Source organism: Oryctolagus cuniculus, chromosome 4, assembly GCF_964237555.1.
Source record: "Oryctolagus cuniculus chromosome 4, mOryCun1.1, whole genome shotgun sequence".
NCBI lineage: Eukaryota > Metazoa > Chordata > Mammalia > Lagomorpha > Leporidae > Oryctolagus > Oryctolagus cuniculus.
This window is the reverse complement of record NC_091435.1, coordinates 113182303-113203844: the sequence shown is the minus strand read 5'-3', so window position 1 is coordinate 113203844 and position 21542 is coordinate 113182303. Positions and strand designations below refer to the sequence as shown.

At 37.1% G+C, this 21542-nt stretch overlaps 1 protein-coding gene across 3 annotated transcripts in view; it reads right to left on the bottom strand.

Moving 5' to 3' along the window:
* Window positions 1–21542, bottom strand: part of ZBBX (zinc finger B-box domain containing) — a 160523-nt gene that overhangs the window by 118911 nt on the left and 20070 nt on the right. For all 3 annotated transcript variants that reach the window (XM_070073199.1, XM_051818752.2, XM_017346893.3), the window contains one exon: window positions 16397–16492. In XM_070073199.1, the coding sequence (XP_069929300.1) occupies window positions 16397–16492 (96 nt within the window). The remainder of the gene's footprint in view (window positions 1–16396; window positions 16493–21542) is intronic.

Here is a 21542-nt window from a genome sequence, read left to right as displayed (position 1 = left end):
ACAATAGTTATTAGGCTGTCATGATAAAGAAATGCAAATACTTAATTACTTGATTTTACTCTGCAAATATTGAAATGCTAAAATGTACCGCATGAAATGTATAAATGTTATGTAAATAGATAAGAATTTTTTAAATTATTATTTAGTAAATATAATTTCCAAAGTGCAGTTTATGGATTACAATGGTTTTCCCCCCATAACTTCCCTCCCACCTGCACCCCTCCCATCTCCCGCTCCCTCTCCCATTCCATTCACATCAAGATTCATTTTCAATTATCTTTATATACAGAAGATCGATTTAGTATGTATTAAGAATTCATCAGTTTGCACCTACACAGAAACACAAAGTGTAAAATACTGCTTCAATACTAGTTATAGCATTACTTCACATTGTGCAACACATTAAGGACAGATCCCACATGAGAAGTAAGTACACAGTGACTCCTGTTGTTGACTTAACAATTTGACACTCTTGTTTATGGTGTCAGAAATCTCCCTAAGGCTCTATTCATGCGTTTCCAAGGCTATGGAAGCCTCTTGAGTTCTCTGACTTGGATCTTATTTAGACAAGGTCATAGTCAAAGTGGAAGTTCTCTCCTCCCTTCAGAGAAAGGTACCTCCTTCTTTGATGGCCCATTCTTTCTACTGGGATCTCACTCACAGAGATCTTTCATTTAGGTCCTCTTTTTTTTTTTTTTTTTTTTCCAGAGTGTCTTGGCTTTCCATGCCTAAAATACTCTCATGGGCTCTTCAGCCAGATCCAAATGCCTTAAGGGCTGATTCTGAGGCCAGAGTGCTATTTAGGACATCTGCCATTCTATGAGTCTGCTGTGTATCCTGCTTCCCATGTTGGATCGTTCTCTCCCTTTTTTATTCTATCAGTTAGTATTAGCAGACACTAGTCTTGTTTGTGTGATCCCTTTGACTCTTAGACCTATCAGTGTGATCAATTGTGAACTGAAATTGATCACTTGGACTAGTGAGATGGCATTGATATATGCCACCTTGATGGGATTGTATTGGAATCCCCTGGCACATTTCTAACTCCACCATTTGGAGCAAGTCAGCTTGAGCATGTCCCAAATTGTACAAAATAACACTGAATCACATTTTAATAAAATATTTTAAAACAACTTAAAGATGATTTTCTTTTCACCTTTTGAATATGAAATTTAAATACAATAGTAGTAAATATATAGCAATAGCAAGAGAATAGAACTAGAAATGTAAAATTACCTGGCAACTGTTATACATGCTAAAAATGTTTTTAAATCAAACCAAAACAGCCTTCAAGGCACACAGTAAATATCTCTCTTTGTAGTATAGAAGCTAAAACTAGAGCCAAAGAATGTGATTTACTGCCAGCATTTCCAGATTGTCCCACATCCTTCACTACACAGTGTGATGGTAGGATTTCATCTAGTAACTGTTCTAAATTCTCACCTGAACTTTTTTTTCTCCCTAGGATGATATTATCTTTCAAATTACACTCTGAAAGAATTCATCACTCTGACAATGTATCATTAATCAAAGTAAAGAGGGTTGATATTTTATAGCATTTTGGAATGGATGGCACTTTGTAGAAGTTAAGGTGCAAGAGTAAAAGTTTTAGTTTAGTTAGAAAAATCATATACTCTATAGTTGCATCAGCCTATCAAAACTCATTTAAACCAGCATCATCCAAAGCCCTGGCTATCCACTAATAAATATTGATTAAATTGATCATTATGTTGACATAGCCATGCTTCCTTATAAGACTAGAAGTTTCAGGTGAAAGAAATCCACACATAGTTTAGATCTATGTTATCTCAATAGATTCAAAGAGAAAAAAAAAAGTAGTAACATCTCTCATACAGTTGACTTTCATGGATTTTCCAATTACAAAATTTTACATATATTTCAACTACTATTTTGCATTAAAAATTTTAAAAAAAAACTCTAAACTCTTCAGTTCTCTTATTTAATTTGAATTTTCTAGACAAATAGATACAGAGGTAGAGACAGAGATGCACTAATGAATACCCAAAAAGAAAAAAAATGTATTACAACATAACACAAAAACATCAAGCCCATTGGTTGCAATGATTTTTGGATATGGTTCAGTCTTAGAATACTTTACCACAAAATGTTTTTAGCAGGATCAAGTTATATATTAATGTGATTTTTTAATGCACAAAATGTCTTCAAAAAGCTAGTGGAAAATGGATTGACAGTTTATTTATCACAAAAATATTTTTAAATTCATGCACATTTTTTCCTAATATATACACATTGTCATGAACTTTTTGAAGACCTCTCATCATGCATGTGTGTGTATATGTAGCGTGATGTCAGTAGGATGTCAGTATGACTCTAGACTTTTATTGATTATCTAGTTTTTCTCTTCCAGAATATTACTGTTTTGAAGCAATGAAAGGCTCCAGTTACAACAGTGTCATATGATTTGAGTGAGATTTCACATAGCCATAATTTTTCCTTAAGCACTGTTCATTAGGTGGGTGATTTTCCAGAATGGAAAGTTTTTCAATAATCATATATTGCATTAGGACAATAATGTATGTATATGAAAGAATTATACTTAATTTCTACTAAAAGAAACTTTTTTTTACTAAAAGTCATCAAAACATTTGCTCAAGATTTGTTTATCCAAGAAAAACTTTACAGATCGTTTTATATTTGTTAATATATTTGTATTTCTTAATGTATTCATAGCATGAAACACATTATATTATAGTAATATAAGAATCCAGTTACTAACAGTAAGAAATCGGGCTAAACCTCTCTGAGTTGGGAACTACAAAGTAAAGAAGAAATACTAGTTACAACAAGTAGATAAATTTATTATATTAGTATGGGTCTACAATAGGACACAAAAGTCCTATTCAGTTATCATGTAGTAGAAATATCTTTGCGGGCCTGAGCCGCGGCTCACTAAGCTAATCCTCCGCCTTGCGGCGCCGGCACACGGAGTTCTAGCCCCGGTCAGGGCGCCGGATTCTGTCCCAGTTGCCCCTCTTCCAGGCCTCCTGCTGTGGCCAGGGAGTGCAGTGGAGGATGGCCCAAGTGCTTGGGCCCTGCACCCCATGGGAGACGAGGAGAAGCACCTGGCTCCTGCCTTGAGATCAGCACGGTGCGTCGGCCGCAGCGCGCTAGCCACGGCGGCCATTGGAGGGTGAACCAACGGCAAAGGAAGACCTTTCTCTCTGTCTCTCTCTCTCACTGTCCATTCTGCCTGTCAAAAAATATATATACATCTTTGCGAAGAAAAAGCAATTTACCCATAAAAATAGAAAAATCTGAACTTCCTCATTCATTAAACAAGGAAGAAAAAGATAAAAATTATCTTCAATTCTTCTACAATATTAAAACATATCCTCAAAGAGAAAACTATTATTTTGCTTTTCTGATGAATTCATCTTTACAGGTACTCAAAGCTAATTTATTTTCCAAAAATGGGCTTTATTATAGCCAGTTATGAATTCTCTATGAAAATTCAAAAAAAGATATCCACAAATGATTTGATCACAAGTTTCATCTACTGTGAGGCCAAAAGAAAAAGTTAACCATGCTAGTTGGCAAGGCAAAGGACAGGTATTTCCACATAGAAAACTCGAAATTGAGGAGACGTTCCCCTTATAAATATGAGAAGAAACAAGAGAAAATAGAATATTTATAGGGTGGAAAGAAATTGCAGTGGGAAACTCATAGCCAAATCATGTCTTTAAATCCTGCTGTATTCATCATATTTCTAAAAACAGATATGATATCTGTATGAGCCGTACAAAAATATCAATGTCATAAAAATACTACTTATCACACTTATTGCAAGCTAAATACAAATCAATGCCTGAAAATGTGAAATTCTCTTAGCTGAAGTTTATTGCTTATTTCAGCACATATAACTCTAAGCAGAACTTAAAAGACACTTAGATTTACTTCTTCATAGGTCTGATTTCTATCAGGTTTTAGTAATCAAAGATTTATGTATTATTATTTATCTTTGAAACTTAAAAAGATAATAAGAATTGGCAAGTACCTGGACATATGCCCTTGATTATAAATGCCATTTATTATTCACTAGATAAAGGTGTCAAACAAAACTAATCTGTATTCAATATTTAGTATTGTCACAAAGTAATGCGAAAATAATAAAATAAAATAAATCTGCTCTGGTTAAAATATTTTAAGATTAAATGTAAACGCATATAAATATAATAACTCAAAAATTAACATATTGTCAAAAATTTATACTATCACTTGGTATCCAGAAAAATAACAAGTGATTTAAGTCTAAATAAATTGTGCCTTTCAAATATTATTATAATGCTAAAATACAAGTAATCTTAAAAGTGAACCAAAACAGAAACAAGAAAATAACAGGTAATTCACACCTGTAATCTTGCTATTTGCAGTTTTGATGCCATATAATTATGCACTGTATTAATTATCTTAGCAAGTACTCACTATTACTTTCATGAATATTACATGTATAATGAATCCAGATGAGTTAGCTGTTTTCAGCAATTACTCATATTTGAGCTACATTAGAAACAAGTGATTTTATATGCAATGATTTGAATAACAGAGGTAGCACAATAAACTCACTAACAAACAGTAATTAATAATTCATCATATGTGGTTTTGAAGTGTTGTGTTGCTGCTCTATCACTATTTTTATCCCATAATGACCAATGGAAAAAAATGCAACAAATAAAGCTACCATAAAAACTTCCAGAATCCATAACAAAATCAAGAAATAACGTAGATAACATCTACAAACTATAAAGGTTCATCAAACATCCAGCATTACTGTGATTAAATGTTCAGACATCTGGCTAGACTAATGATATTTAAATTTCCCCCCCACCCAAAAAAATTTAAGATTATATTATCCTCTACTTTGGAGAAGGAGAAAGTCTTTACTTTAAAATATATCTTTGGGGCAGACACTCGGCACAATGGTAAGTCACAACTTGGGCCACCTGCATCTGAAATGGAGGGAACTGTTTGGAATACTGACTACTTTGCTTTCCAACCAGCTTCTTGCTAATGTGTATTCTGGGAGGTAGCAGATGATGGCTACCTTGAATCCCTGCCACCAAGGTGTGGTGAAAAGGATTGAGTTCTGAGCTTCTGGCTTCAGCCTGGCTCAGCCTTGGCTATTGCAGGCATTTGGGAAGTGAAACAGTAGATGGAAGATATCTCTCTTTCTCTCTCTCTCTCTCTCTCTATCTCTATCTCTATCTCTATCTCTCCCTCTCCCTCTCCCTCTCCCTCCCAAATAAAATGAAAACAAATATATAAAAATTTTGAAAATATATTTGAGGGGCCGGCGCTGTGGTGCAGTGGGTTAAAGCTCTGGCCTAAAGCACAGGCATCCCATATGGGTGCTGGTTATAGTCCCGGGTGCTCCTCTTCCGATCCAGCTCTCTGCTATGGCCTGGGAAAACAGTGGAAGATGGCCCAAGTCTCTGGGCCCTGCACCCACGTAGAAGACCTAGAAGAAGATCTTGGCTCCTGGCTTCGGATTAGCGCAGTTCCAGCCATTGTGACCATCTGGGAGTGAACCAGCAGATGGAAGACCTCTCTTTCTCTTTCTACCTCTCTCTGTAACTCTTTCAAATAAATAAAATAAATCTTTAAAAAAAAGAAAATATATTTGATAAATCTAGCTTTAAAATTTCACTGTTTAAAAAAATGGTAACAGTTTACTTGAGAAGCAAAGAAAAAGTAAGAGCTCCCATCTACTAGTTCATTCCCCAGTGCTTGCAATAGGAGGGGCTTGGCCAACTCAGCCAAAATTTAATCCAGGACTCCTACTTGGGTGGCAGGAATCCAGTCACTTGAGACACTGCTGCTGTCTTCTAGGGTCCACCTTAACAGGAAGCTGGAGTCAGAAGCAGAGCCAGGAATTGGAATTACGCACTCCAATATTCATCGTGGGAGTCTTAGCCAGCTTCTTAACCAGTAAGCCAAGTGCTCATCCTGCTTCACTATTCTTGTTGTTCTTTTTAAAAATAACCTTCAAAAATATAATCTACTATAATGCTTTTGGAAGCAATGCTAAGTGTACAATACTGCACTGTTAACTATAGGCACTATGTTGTACAGAAGATCTCAAGAACTTACTCATCTTGTTAACTTAAATCCTATACCTGTCGAATAACATTTCCTCATTTTCCCTTACCCCTTCCATTGGTAACCAGTATTCTATTTTCTGCTTCAATGAGGCTTGACTTTTAGATATCTCCTAAATGGAATCATGCAGTTCTTCTGTGATTTACTTATTTCACTTAGCATGAAATCTTCCAAGTCCACGTTAAGAGTTCTTATCACACACACACACACACACACACACACATACACTCAAAAAAAAAAAAAACACAAGGGGCTAGGAAACTAACTTCTGAAGGAAGCAAATATATTTATTATCATGATGATATCACATGTATACATATATCCATATACTATATTTTTGTAGTTCTGTATATAAATTTTACTTCAAAATCATTTAAAAAATATTACAACCTAAATAACAAAAGCAACATTTGATTTAATTCTTTAGGCTCATTAATAGCACTCTGTTTTCAAGGCTTTAAACACAAATGGTGCAGGAACAGGACTGAATTTCTATTAATATTACATCCTAACTAATAAAAGCTAATGTATGGAGCACCTGCTATGAGCAGAATATGTTCACACTGTTGTAATTTAATCTGGTCCTCACAACAGCCATGCAAGGCTCTGAGCTTGCATATATGAGTTTCCTTTTAAAGATTCCCTTAGCCTAAACAGCACAGAAATACCCACTTCTCATTTGGAGATCGATTCAGGCCATGTCTGCATTAAATCCTTATACTGCAGTTACCCTCTCTACTGTATCAATGACTCTGTCTGTCACTTATTTCTGCATTATATGCCCTAAACCATTTTGATTTTTCCAACACTTCGCTGATTCCTCAAGTGGTCTCAACAGCCAGGTCTGGGTCATGCCAAAGCCAGACACCAGGAACTCTACCCCGGTCTCCCCCATGGATGGCTGGTATCCAAGCACTTGGGCCATCTTCCACTGACTTCCCAGGAGCTTTAACCAGGAAGCTGGATCAGAAGCCAAGCAGTCAGGTCTTGAACTGGCAATTGTGCTGTGGGATACTGGCATCACATGTGGCTGGCAACTCGGTCCACCGTGCCACAATGCCAGCCCTGTGGAAATTTATTTTTTTAGGTGAAACAAGTATTCTACAATTTTTTTTTTGACAGATAGAGTTAGACAGTGAGAGAAAGACACAGAGAGAAAGGTCTTCCTTCCGTTGGTTCACCCCCCAAATGGCTGCCAGGGCTGGTGCTGCGCCGATCTGAAGCCAGGAGCCAGGTGCTTCCTCCTGGTCTCCCACACGGGTGTAGGCGCCCAAGCACTTGGGCCATCCTCCAATGCAATCCCGGGCCACAGCAGAGAGCTGAACTGGAAGAGGAGCAGCCGGGACTAGAACCCGGTGCCCATATGGGATGCTGGCGCCTCAGGCAGAGGATTAGCCAATTGAGCCACAGTGCCAGCCCCACAAGTCTTCTACAATTAATTGCGTTGTGATAAGCATTGTAAAACAGCTGATTGGGCCACCAAGAACCTACATTAGAAGGCCTGCTTTGTACTTCTTTTTTTTTTTTTTTTTTTTTTTTTTTTAAGGTTTATTCATTTACTTGAAAATCAGAGCCACACAGAGAGGACAGGCAGAGAGAGAGAGGTCCTCCATCTGGCTGGAGCTGAGCTGATCCAAAGACAGGAGGCAGGAGCTTCCTCTGGGTCTCTCACATGAGTGCAGGGGCCCAAGGACTTGGGCCATCCTCCACTGCCTCCCAGGCCATAGCAGAGAGCTGGGTCAGAAGAGGAGCAGCCAGGACACAAACCGGCGCCCATATGAGATGCCGGAACTGCAGGCTGAGGCTTTACTTGCTATGCCACAGAGCCACCCCATGGTTTGTGCTTCTGATCCACCTTCCTGCTAAAAAACCTGGGAGGCAGCAAATGATGTCTCTGCCACCCACATGGGAGACTCGGATCAAATTCCTGGCTCTTGGATGCTGCCTGGCCCAGCTCTGGCTGTTGTGGGAATTTGGGAAGTAAACCAGTAGACACAGGATGTCTCTGAATATCCCTTTCTCCCTGTCTCTGTGCCTTCCAAATAAATAAACTTTAAAAAATAAAAGAAATCATGGTAGTAATGTATATATATCTGTGAATATGCCAAAATAAATTTAAATTGTACATTTTAAATGAATTGTACTTATATAAATTGTATCTAAATTATTTTTATTTTTAAAAATCTTGTCCATGACTCCATGACAAGAATTTTTCATATATCTTGTGTGTATCCCATCATTCTATTTTATGAAATTCTGAATAATTGAAAACTTAAATGCAAAGCTCTCCAAGGAGTCTGCCTGAATTAAATAAACTTTCAGTCTCTCAAGACTTTAATCAATTCTTGGTATCGGTCTATTCAGAAAGATAAGGACAGGGATAACTGTTTGGCAGCAGGCAAGCATTGTCAGGAGTCTTGCAAAAGTTCAGACAGAAGTACAGTTCAGGCCAGCACCGCAGCTCACAAGGCTAATCTTCCACCTTGCGGCGCCGGCACACCGGGTTCTAGTCCCGGTCGGGGCGCCGGATTCTGTCCCGGTTGCCCCTCTTCCAGGCCAGCTCTCTGCTGTGGCCAGGGAGTGCAGTGGAGGATGGCCCAGGTGCTTGGGCCCTGCACCCCATGGGAGACCAGGAGAAGCACCTGGCTCCTGCCATTGGATCAGCGCGGTGCGCCAGCTGCAGTGCGCCAGCCGCGGTGGCCATTGGAGGGTGAACCAACAGCAAAAAGGAAGACCTTTCTCTCTGTCTCTCTCACTGTCCACTCTGCCTGTCAAAAAAATTTAAAAAAAAAGAAGTACAGTTCAGATAGGTGACAGGTATACCTAGCTTAGAAGCTTTATTATCTGGCAAAGTCAGTTCACAGACTCCAGAGCCCACAATAGATGGGCCAATTACAAAACTCACTGCACTCAACGAGATACAGCTTACTGTATATACCGTACTCCCTGTTTATATGTAATTTGCAAAGCACAGATCATATTCATCAGAACTACGTTGTCTAGGAACATAGTTGACTTTACCACTTTTATCTGTTTCCCAGAGCTAGAAAGTTAACTAAAGGTCATATTCTCACACTTAAGAAAAGCTTTTGTTAACCTTTCACACCAATGTAAAACATCGGCAGTTCATGTATTTTTTTAATTATCTGCTCTTCAATTGACACTTTGGCCTTCAAAATTCTGAGAAAAATTAATTTTGAAATCTAAACTATAGTTTTAAGTTATGTTAGGGAATTGATTTTTATCTCTAGGGACTCATTTATATTTTCATGCTTATAAAAAGTTATATAGGACAGGTACAAGCATTTGGAATTGAGTGATGAACAAAATAGAAACAGTGCTTCTTAAAATTTATCAGAAAACAGGAATGAGTAAGTAATCAATAGCAATACAGCTTTGGAAATTCTTCAACAGAGGAAATGTAAAGTGATAATCATACTAGAGGTCAGTGAACACAAACCTATAGGGTGAGGAATAAGCATTGTCTTCACATTGAAGAAATAGGCTTTAAATGGAAACATTCAATTGCTTATACATATTTAAATATTTTTCCTAAGTGTATATTAACTAATATTTACAAATATTCAATTTCTATTTTTCCAGAATATTTATATAACCAAAACTTTAAAATCATGTAAAGTAATGACAGTTCTCTTGGGTGAATAATTACTTGCCATCCGCATAATTCTCTTTTTAAATCTTTATTTTCATTTTATTTGAGAGACAGAGAGACACAGAGTGAGATCCTCCAACCTCTGTTCACTCCCCAAATGCCCACATCAGCCAGGACTGGATCAGGCTGACGCAAGGATCCTAGATCTCAATTCGGTTCTCCCAAATTGGGGTTCAGGGACCCAAGCACTGGAACCATCACTGGATGCCCCTCAGGGTGTACATCATCAGGAAGCTGGGTCTATCTTATTGGTGACACTAGGTGAAGGAACTGAGCATGCTCCATTCTGTCCCTTCTGGGTGCTGTCTTCAAGGCTGCTTGCCCAGAGAGGGAAGCTTTGCAACATAGACATAGAGTAATCTTTTGTTTAGGATCTTCCCTAACAAATGAAACATCTGCAATGCAGGGAAGGACAGGGCCAGGGGTGGGATTTAATTCAAAGAAGTATCAGGGAGTTGAATTTTTCTTAACATCCATGCCATAATCACCAATCTCAATTGTTTCAATAATAAAGTTGATTCATTGATTTCCACCTCTGATCTTATATCTGTTGCTCAGTTGGTTCAGAATTTGAATAGCTAATAAACAGAAGTCATGTACTAAACCTGCATAAACTCTGTACTCTAAAATTAGGCCAGCAATTAAATACAATTTCACTCTGAATTCCATACTGTTGTGAATAGATTTCTTTGCAAATCAATGTCATTATTGGTCTGCTTGAGACTTAGCAAACAGTGTTCTGAGAACATCCAGGGGTAAGCAAAGAAGGAGGACCAAGCCAAGAAAAGGTAAATTTCAATGTAATTGTCAATCACAGAGGAGCTATCACGGCCCATCCGGGTTGTTCCAGATTGAGGTAAGAGGGCTGCTGGGATTTGAATCCTCTGCTAGATTACAAATTGGACACAGGCTAACTCCAGGAAGGGAGTGTAACTTAAGAAACAACAGCAATCCCCTTTGGGAAAGTGAAATTACTGAGGCAGAGTTTCAACTCTGACCCATCAGCAGGCAACTTCTCCATGCAGTAAGGAATGAGAATCTCAGATCTAAAGATGAGGATTTAGGTGGGACAACGTCACACCTACAATATGCATATGTGCAGTGTTTAAGCCTGGTCCTACTAACATCATCCACGTACATGTGATGTTTCCCAAAATGGCTAGCTAGGATTTCAAAACATTGGATTTGTCTGAAGATTAACAAAACAATCAGAGTGTGAGCATGAAAGCTGATATTGGTCATCGTCAACTTTAAGAAATCTACAACAAATTTGGTAAGCATAAATAGTGTTCTGACAGTACCTGGGGTTCTGCACAGTGATTATTTTCATGTAAATATGTTCAGGCACAAAGATACTCCCACTTATATCCACATTTTTATAGGGATATATTTCTTTAGAGACAGTAAAGGGGCTGCATACACAAATGCTTCATACCAAGAAATATGGATATTGAATCTCAGTTAACTACATCCTTTTCAAGGTTTCTCCTTTCCAGATAAGAAAATCTCATTCAAATTAAGAAAACATGCTTAACTATCATCAGTCACTTACTTAATCTAATATCCCTTACACATGTCACACTTCGCAACAGAATGCCCTTTGTTTGTTGCCCCACATCTTTAATTCTGTCTGATTAGCTTTGTTCTTTTGTCTGGTCATATGTTGCTAATAGGAAATAGGAATGGCTCATGTAATAAGATTTTACTTTTTTATTTGAAGAAAACTCCCATTTCAACCCTTAATGTTGATAGTCTTCCTCAGAGTAGAACTAAAATTTTCATCCTTGGTAATTCCACTCATATATTTATCTTTTCTTTTGCAGATAATTAACCATTTAATGGAGATTGGAGAAAAGAAATTTGAATTGTTTTTAATCAATGCAAAGTATGAACCAATCATAAATAAAAAGAACGTCCTTTTGAAATTATAGTGTTAGCCAATATTAAATAGTACCAGTTGGTCTTCAAGGTTTTCTGGGATATACCTCCGAAGTAAAATAAAACATACTGGTACAAAATGGCTCCTACTGTCTATGAATCACTAGGCTCTCTGGGCTATAGAACATAAGCTGAAATGGTTTATAACTATACAATCTGGCTATACTTTATAATAACCAGAAACAATATAATAAGTTAAAGAAAATAAAGTATAACAACCATTTGCCTAGAATTTTTGATTGTTTTTAAAATTCAAATGCTTAATATTTATTCATCAAATATGAGCCTTAACTTTTACATATGAATTAATATGAGTTAACAGAGCTCGATAATTAAAAAAGCTCAAATTGCTATATGACCGGCTAATGAAATTAAACAGAAAAGGGTATACATTCTTACTGAGCAAACAGCCTTCCAGGACAAGGCTCAACAACAATAAGAATCTTAATTTACTGAGAAAGTTAGGGGGAAATGGTGCAAAAAAAAAAAAGGAAGAAAAAAGCAAGATGACTGAGGGAAAAAAAGAACATTAGAGGTTAGAAATAAGAAAATGGCAGCTAGTTAAAGGATGAGTGATTAAAGCCAAGACTAGATGGCAGAGAAAGATACAGGAGAAAAATGAAGCACTAACCAGAAGAGCAAATCCCTTAGAGCAAGATGTACAGTTATAGACGACATCAGCCTTTCAAGGCCTCTTTCTAAGTGTTCTAACAGCAGGTGGTCATAAGAATGGACATTAGTCACTATCAGTGAGACTACTCTCACTGTGCTCTGCTTACTAAGATGGGAGGGAGTATGTAACAAGTTTTGAAAATTTTTCCTTCAAAAAATATTATCCATCTGTGCATCTGTTGATTATTATATATTTAAGGTATATAACATAAAATTTTGATATACAAATACTAGAGTTCTTCAAAAAATTCATGGGAATGCATACTATGAAAAAAAAAACAAACAAAAATAAGCCAAGCAGAAACACAAAGATTCTGCTTGACCTCATTTACATGTGGAATCTGGTGGTGGGGTGGGGGGAGACATCTTTTTCATTTAAAGTTTTTGTATAGGGGCTGGTGTTGTGCCATAGTGTGTAAAGCCGATGCCAGCTCAAGTCCCAGCTGCTCTACTTCCCATCCAGCTCCCTTATAATGGCCTGGGAAAGCAGCAGAGGCTGGGCCAAGTGCTTGGGCCCCTGCACCCACATGAGAGACCTGGAGGCCATTTCAGGAGTGGATCAGTGGACAGAAGATCTCTCTCTGCGTCTCTGTGTCTCTCCCTCTTTCTCTGTAACCCTTTCAAATAAATAAGCAAATATTTTTAAAAAAATAAATAAAATTTTGTTTAACAAATAAATTGAAAGATTTAATTCAGTTATCTGGATGGAAAATGTCTCTCTCAAAGTCTCTCATTCCTTAGCAACTTCAGTAGGTGAAATGATGTTTTATAAGAAGACCTTAACAGGAGTGTGCGTTTAGCTTCCAGTACAGGTAGGCTGCACATGCTTTTTGCTAAGTTTCAGCCTCAGGATTTCCCTTCAATAGGAGGCAATGCATGACCCAGGACTCCACCGCTCAGAGCACCAAGTGACAACTTTGGTCTCTGCAGATCTGAGAGCAATACAAAGGAGTAAGATGTACATGGGAGGGTGTGGTTCTTTCTCATTCTTCAATCTTAACTTTACATACAGAAAAGAACCCTTGAATTAGAAAGGATCTATCAAGATCCATGGCCCCTCGATATGCTATGAAATTCATTTACACTAACTTGTAGAGACATTGTCTTCTATAGTTTGAGATTCGGTAGTGACTTAAATAGTTTTACTCTTTATGCCTCACCAACCTTCCCACCCCTAAAATCAAAATTAGAAAATATGATGCTAGCAGAATCTTAAATATTATCACACACACACACACACACACACACACACACACACAGAGAGAGAAATAAAAGGGAGAAAAAAGAAAATGAAAGTGGCAATGTGATAGAGGTGATACGTAAATGAAGCATCATAAATATGCACAATTAGTCAATTATATATAAAAAATAAAAGAATACTTTATAGATTGCCAAAAAGGTTTTGTCCAAATTTCATGTAACCTAAAGGAAGTTATACACAAGAAATAATAGCATACAAATTTATTATAAAATATATTTACACAATAAATATATTCCTACTTCCTCAATTAATTCTATATTTAGAATTTTATAAGATTCTAGTTTACAGAGAGCCTACTCTTCTATGTTAAGATATGGGATATATCTACTTTAATGATAGTAATATGCAACATGAATGGTCAATGTTTAGAAAACACACTCCAGGGGCTGGCATTGTAGCACAGTGTTTCAAGTCCTGGCTACTCCACTTCAGATCCAGCTCCTTGCCAAGGCACAGAGGATGGCCCCTGCCACCCATGTGAGAGACCCCAAGTTGTTCCAGGCTACTTGCTTCACTCCAGCCCAGACCTGGCTGTTGCAAACATTTTGGGAGTGAACCAGTGGATGAAGGATCTCCCTCTCTGCCTCTCTCTCTCAATGAAACTCTGCCTTTCAAATAAACAAAATAAATCTTAAAAAGAAAGAAAGAAGGAAAACATATTCTATGTCAAGTTGCCTTTATGGGTATGGATAACAATAAGCTCTATATGGCAAAGCCTAACTGTTCTTAGAAATTGTGTGTGTGTGTGTGTATGTGTGTATGTGTTTGGGGTGGGGGAGAAAGAGAGAGAGGGAAGGAGGTGGGAATGGTTGGGAAGGGGGAGGGAAAGACAGAAAGAAAAAGAAAACAAAATCTGGGTGAATCTTGAAACCTGAGAAAGGCCCATATCTTATTCTCTATATCTTCAATATCAGCTGGATCTATGTTAAATTTAAATGAATGGGGGGGCCGGTGCCATGGCACAGTAGCTTAATCCTCCGCCTGTGGCGCCAGCATCCCATGTGGGTGCCTATTCTAGTCCTGGCTGCTCCTCTTTCAGTCTGGCTCTCTGCTGTTGCCTGGGAAGGCCGTGGAAGATGGCCCAAGTCTGTGGGCCCCTGCACCCAAGTGGGAGACCCAGAAGCTCCTGGCTCCTGGTTTTAGATCGGCACAGCTCCTGCCATTGCAGCCATCTGGGGAGTGAACCAATGGATGGAAGATCTTTATCTCTGTCTCTCCTCTCACTGTCTGTAACTCTACCTCTCAAATAAATGGATAAATAAGAAGTTTAAGTGAATGTGTTGAACAAACCACTGAATGATAAAATTCCTAATACGACTTCATAGTGGGATAATTTTACTGTTTACTCTTAAAATGCAGTCCCTTTTGTTAAATTCTATATTATTTATATACAAGCAATCCTGTATTTTATTTTCTTTATAATTTTTTACTGTACTTCATTTTTAATTTAATTTTATTTTTATTTTATTAGAACTGTCTGATTATCACAGCCCAAGGGAGGAAAGTGGCAGGTTATCTTTTTGTTTTCCCTCCATTATTTCTGCTCTAATCATTGAATGGCCACTCAAAACTGACTTAGGTTAATATGAGTCAGGTCTATTTTCTGTTTTGCAGTTACTGTAACTCAGGTCATGAGAACCTTTGAGAGCTACCAATATTTGTATTGCTGTCACATATAACAGTGACCAGGAGTCTTTCAAAATACAGATCTGATCACCTCCTGCCCTATGGCTACCAGTCAATATTAAAACCCATAACCCACTCCACAAGGTCTTTGGTTCTCACTTTCATCTCCAGGTCGTAAAGGACAGGGTCCTGGCATTATGAATCTGCCACTGCCCTCTCAGAACAGGCCACCTGCTTTCCTAGAAGGCACTTGATAAATATTTGTTAAGCAAATTCCTCCAACATGAATGAAATCTATGATGAATCAAGGCGTCATTAGATGAAACATGTGTAATGCCTCGTCCCTATTCTATTTCTTGTTTAACTATTAGAATTTTAAAGCAATCTGACACGGTTTGAGCTTAGTCATTAAAAAAAAAAAAAGTGACTATATAAGAATGAGTACAGGGTACTGAAATGTAGAAGGAAATGCAGAAACCTGAGGTGCAAGCTTATTTAAATGACAATGAGCCAGGATAACTAACAAACAAATTTTTAAAATAAACATTAGAAGAAAACATGAAAATTTCTATTTATAAACTAGATAAAAATACTTAAACCACATATTCATTTAAAACCACAATAGATGAAAAAACCATATAGTTCTTAAATGTCAAGCTCATAGATAGAATGCGTAATCTAAAGACAGTAATCAGGCAAAATGTTTCAGTAACTTATATTAAAACACTGGCCCCTGGCTTTGGATAGGCGCAGCACGCCGGCCATGGCGGCCATTGGGGGGGGGGGGGGTGAAACAGCAGAAAAAGGAAGACCTTTCTCTCTCTCACTGTCTAACTCTGCCGGTCCAAAATAAATAAATAAATAAATAAATAAAAACCACAGTCTAAATAGCCAAATAGAATCCAGATATCCAGATTAGTGATCAGTAAAGTGATTTTAAGATATATGTCAAGATTGTACATATAATAGAATTTTAGAAATTATTATAAACCATCCTGGATTCTAGATCATTAAACATGTTTTAAATGTCTTTATGTTTAAACATTTTATAAACACTTGGCAAGTATAGCATTTTAGAAAAGTCATACCTGCAGAAGAGTTGTTCGGTGGAGCTTCAGTGCCCCCTTCTGGTGAATTTTAGCAAAGCATCCTGAACAATAATCTTCCCCACATTCAAGACAAACCTTAAAAGATAGGTGTAAAACAAAGTTTAACAATGGTATCATTTTGGGAAACTGAATGCATAAATGTTTCGCTTTCTCACATTTGTTTCTCCAATTACCTGCTTCTATATCATCAGAATGTAGAAGTTCTCAAAAAGCTGAGACTACTACTCATATTCAACTGTTAGGATTCAACTATGAGGCAAGCAATACTTAATCTCATATCAATATTAATGAAACAGCTGCAAGGTAGGATTCAGATATATGTGTTATATTAGTGTACGGATGAACAACTTCTTAATAAATCATGAGACAACACATAAAAACTAAACAGCATTATCTGTGGGTCATTTTTGAGTTCTTTTAGATTCCTCTATAAATTTACATGGCACAATCTGTTTCAAATAATAAACTATTTGCCTCAAAAAATGCAAATACACTTTCTTAAAAGGCACTCTTTTTGACTGATGATTCTCAAAGTATGATTTTTTAAAAGTATTCTCAGAAACATACTCAAAAGAAAGAAAATACAAAAACAACACTGGATGGAACTGCATCACAGCATCAGCGATGTTTATCACTGGGAAAATGATTATGGGTAAGTTTACATTTGCCTTCCAAATCTCTGCAATGCTAAAATGTAACTTTAAAGATGTATGCATAAATTGAAGAATGAGTTGAACCTGTACCTAGGATGGTGCCAAACAGGACCCCAAATCCAGAGAAAAAAAAAATGGAATTTTTGTTACAAGTGAAATGAATACCTTGCTGTCATACTCCAGCTTCAGTCTACAGTGTAAATGGCTAAGATCCCTGATTTTCTTTATTTTGGCACAGATAGGGAATGACCCATAGCATGAGAAAGCCACCCTGCTTGGAGAGATGGGGTCCAAATGTGTATGTCAAGAGGCTCAGAGTTCCACTGATCCTTTCACTTCCTCTCAGAGCTCCCACCATTATTCCCACCCCTCTCCCTATCCCCTTACCATGGAATAATAAAGATAATCCAGCTGGGTGACACTAGCAAAAAGTCAGAGAAGCTCTTCTGCATTTGTGCTGGCCAATAAACAACAGAAACGTGCAATCGAATGACACCTCCTCAACTGTAATGGACATGGGAATCACCTGGGATTTCGGTTGCAAGGCAGGCTCTGTTTCAGCAGGACTGGAATGGGACCTGAGACCCTGCCTCTAACAAGCTCCCAAGCAGTGTTCATGGTGCTGCCCTGCAGACACCTGTTGAATGACAAGGCGCTGTATTCCATGAGGGCACTTCAAAGAGTTCATGGAAAAATGAAATGAAGTGAAAAAGTATGTTTACCTCGGTGCAAAAAATTTTGTGATCTGTGTACAGTTTTCTCATGATATGGTGTTTCTATGAATGTTCTGAAGACTTCTCATATTTGACATGGACAAGTAGACTAAACTCTTAATTAAGAGTTTTTAAGTGCATTAATGGTTTAAAATGACATTTAAAGTCCCCATATGATGACATGGTTACCTATATTAATGTAGTCAAGTCTATTAACAATAAAATAATTAAGATAATACTAGAAAAGAGATTAAATGAGTAGAAAATTGTATGTGAGCAAAACTAATAAGAAACGTTAAAAGGTGGCTGGAATAAAATAATAGAAACATCCACAACATTTAGTGAGCACTTATTGACTGTTGGTGGGGGCTTCACATATTTAATCTCATTTAATCATCACAGCACCTATCAGGTAAGAATGATTATTGTACCTCTTTCAGATAAAAAGGGACACAATGATTGAGAATTTTCCCACAGTCATACAAGCTAGAAGTGGAAGAACTAAGATTTCAAATGCACACTTTGGCTCAAATCTCAGACTAAATCATGGCATACACTGCCACTCATTGGATCAATCCCTAAACATTAATTGCAGTACTAATGATTTAGTGGAAACCCCTGATGATATCTGCAATAAAATAATGGGACATGTCAAATGAGTGATCAGGTTTAAATAATATTTTTCAAATATGATTAGCTATTCAGAACTGAGTTTTTATTTAAGAAGAATAAAAATAAACGTAATTCCGAACAGAGGAATTAGTTCTACACTTTTAGTTCTTGTTTCAAGAGCTTCAGTCTCTTGGAGAAATGATCAAAACTTTACTCTAAATTTATAATTTTAAATGAAAATTCAATGAAAAGTATAATTTCACATAAAAATATGACAGGACTATTAATATTCATTTCACTGCATTATGCCTAATGTATTGGCTAATATTTTAACAAATTTACTGTTAAGTTTGGGGCACTGTTTTTATAATACAAGGTAGTACTACTGAAAATCAGTTTCAGAATATGATTCTAAGCCAAGTATTTACCCACAGCAGACTTTTAATGACAGTAGCCAAAGAGGTGTTTGCAGACTGGAATGTCAAAGTAGGAGTTCCAGAGTAAGCATATGTATTTTGTTATACAAGCACATTTGGATTTAAAGTGGGTGAAAATGACCCCCAACTGGAAAATATGCTTAGGAAGTTTGTATAACCGGCAGAAACATTCTAAAAGTGGACTCCATTCCATCACAGATGCTTCTTCTATGATGGAATGCCCAAGTGCAGCTTTCCCAAGGATCGTGTTAATTTGATGAATGCCAGGAGAGCTTTATGAGGTCTTCAGAATCCATTTGAGTTGTATTAAAGTATCTACATTTGCCAAATTAATATTTTGTATTTAAACTCGACACCTTACTTTTGTCATCAAGAAACAGCATAAACTGATGGAGATTTCTTTTAAAAATAATATATTTGGAAGTTGTGAGTTTCATCTTTCTATCAATATACTCTTAGGTGCATGTGAATTCTTCAGGTTGTAAGAAAATGTGTTGACAGAAATACACAACTGATTGTCTCCTTTCTACATCCCCAACACAATGCTGAATACTTTGTGAGCATTAAGTCGTCATCCTCAATAGCTTTTGAGATATAGACTATTGTTATGCCTATTAACCCATTTTACAAATGAGAAAAGACATATGGAAAGGTGAAGTCGCTTGCTAAAAATCAAATAGTTAGTGAAGGGTAAGATTGATATTCAAATCTCTCAAATTTTTAAACAGTTTCTTATTGGGTTTTGACAACTATCATGGAATATTATTTCAATTCAAAGAACATTCTGTCTTAAAACCTTAGAGAAATTCTTCAAGAACATTCAGGGTCTGAATCCTGGTTTCTGTATAGTTTTGTGGCGAACCAGCTCTTCAGTCTCTTTACACATTGTCATTCTTGTCTGCTTTCCAGCCAAGTCACATATCATTTATCCTGGGTGTAATTTCCTTCCTCTTATTTTCCATCTATCTAGAAAAAACTGAACCTTTATGTCTAGGTCAAGACCTAGCTACTTATGCCATACTATTCGGTTCCATTGCCTTTAAAATGAATCCAACACAACGTAGGATTCCCAAGAAATGCTGACTCACAGCTCCTACTCAAATCCTTTTTTAAGATCATTAATAGTGGACACCAATAATTCAAACGCCCTTTATAGCTCTCAAACTTCAAACTCAAGGACTATTAGCATTTATTTATATTTTAAATATTTCTGGATAGTTTCAATTTCCTTAATTTATTGTCAACTATTGTGTCAAATAAAAAAGCAGTAAGTAGTATGATATAACAATAACAGCACTGTGCCAAGTTGGGATTTTAGATTTAATATTCTTTTAGTTATGTATTAGGTGTATAGCACTCTATTTTAACCCAGTTAAAACTTCCATTAAATGTGCCTAGCAAGGGCTGTGCAGGTTAACGCGCTGGCCTGAAACATCAGCATCCCATATGGGCACCCGTTCGAGACCCGGCTGCTCCACTTCCAATCCAGCTTTCTGCTATGGCCTGGGAAAGCAGTAGAAGATGGCCCAAGAACATAGGCCCTTGCACCTGCGTGGGAGACTCAGAAGAAGCTCCTGGCTCCTGGCTCCTGGCTCCTGGCTCCTGGCTCCTGGCTCCTGGCTTCGGATTGGCACAGTTCCAAGCCGTTGCGGCCAATTAGGTAGTGAACCAGGTGATGGAAGACCTCTCTCTCTCTCTGCCTCTACTCTCTCTGCGTAACTCTGACTTTCAAATAAATAATCTTTTAAAAAAATGTGCTAGCAATACAGTCAAATCAGAAAGGATGATGGCTAAATTCGCTAAAACTATAGCAAATCTAAATATCAGAATCATTAAATTTTTGAGAGGTAAACTGTTTCTTATAGAAATACAAATGTATAGCAGCATTTTCAATTGCAAAATTTAATGAGGTACCTTCAATACTGAAATTAAAATATATATAAACTAAGTAAAAGTCTATATTATGGAAGAGTTTTAAAGAAATGATTAATCTAACAACTATTTGTTGAGTGCCTACTGAACTGCAACATAACCTTAGGTGGTGAGTACACAGCAGTGAACTAGACTAAACCTTTAACCTTAAGAAGTTTACATTATAGCTAGGTAGAAAATAAACAAACATACATTACACAATAACATTATTGTTGATGAATGGAGTAGCTTCACAAAACTAGAGGGCAACTTAGCTTTTGCTGTAAGGACTTTCCAGGAAGGTAACATTTGAGTTGACTTTCATGCACATGAGTCAAGTCTAGAGGGAGAATATTTGTTAGAGGGCCTTACCTTGAACATGGTAAGTTAAGATTCCTATTAGATATTCAACAGAGGTGTTGAGTAGGTGTTTGAGTCAAAAGTACGTACGCAAGAAAGCTATGGAGTAGATATATGAACTTTGGAATCATCAATGGAGAAACAGTCTTCAAAACCAAGAGAATGTATAAATTTACCTTGAGAATAAGTGTAGATCAAGAATAGGCCTCAGTTAAAAATTTGGAAAACCAGCAGGGGAGACTAAGAAACAGGTAGCAAAGTAAAATGAGTCCCAGAGAGCTTAGTGTCCCAGAGGAAGCCAAATGAAGGAAATCATAGATAAGGAGAGAAACATTGTGATAAGTATTCCTAATAATTTCAGATTACAGCTAAACATTGAACATTGTATTTAAGAATGTGAAGGACTCTGATGACTTCAACAGGAACAGTTGCTGGATGA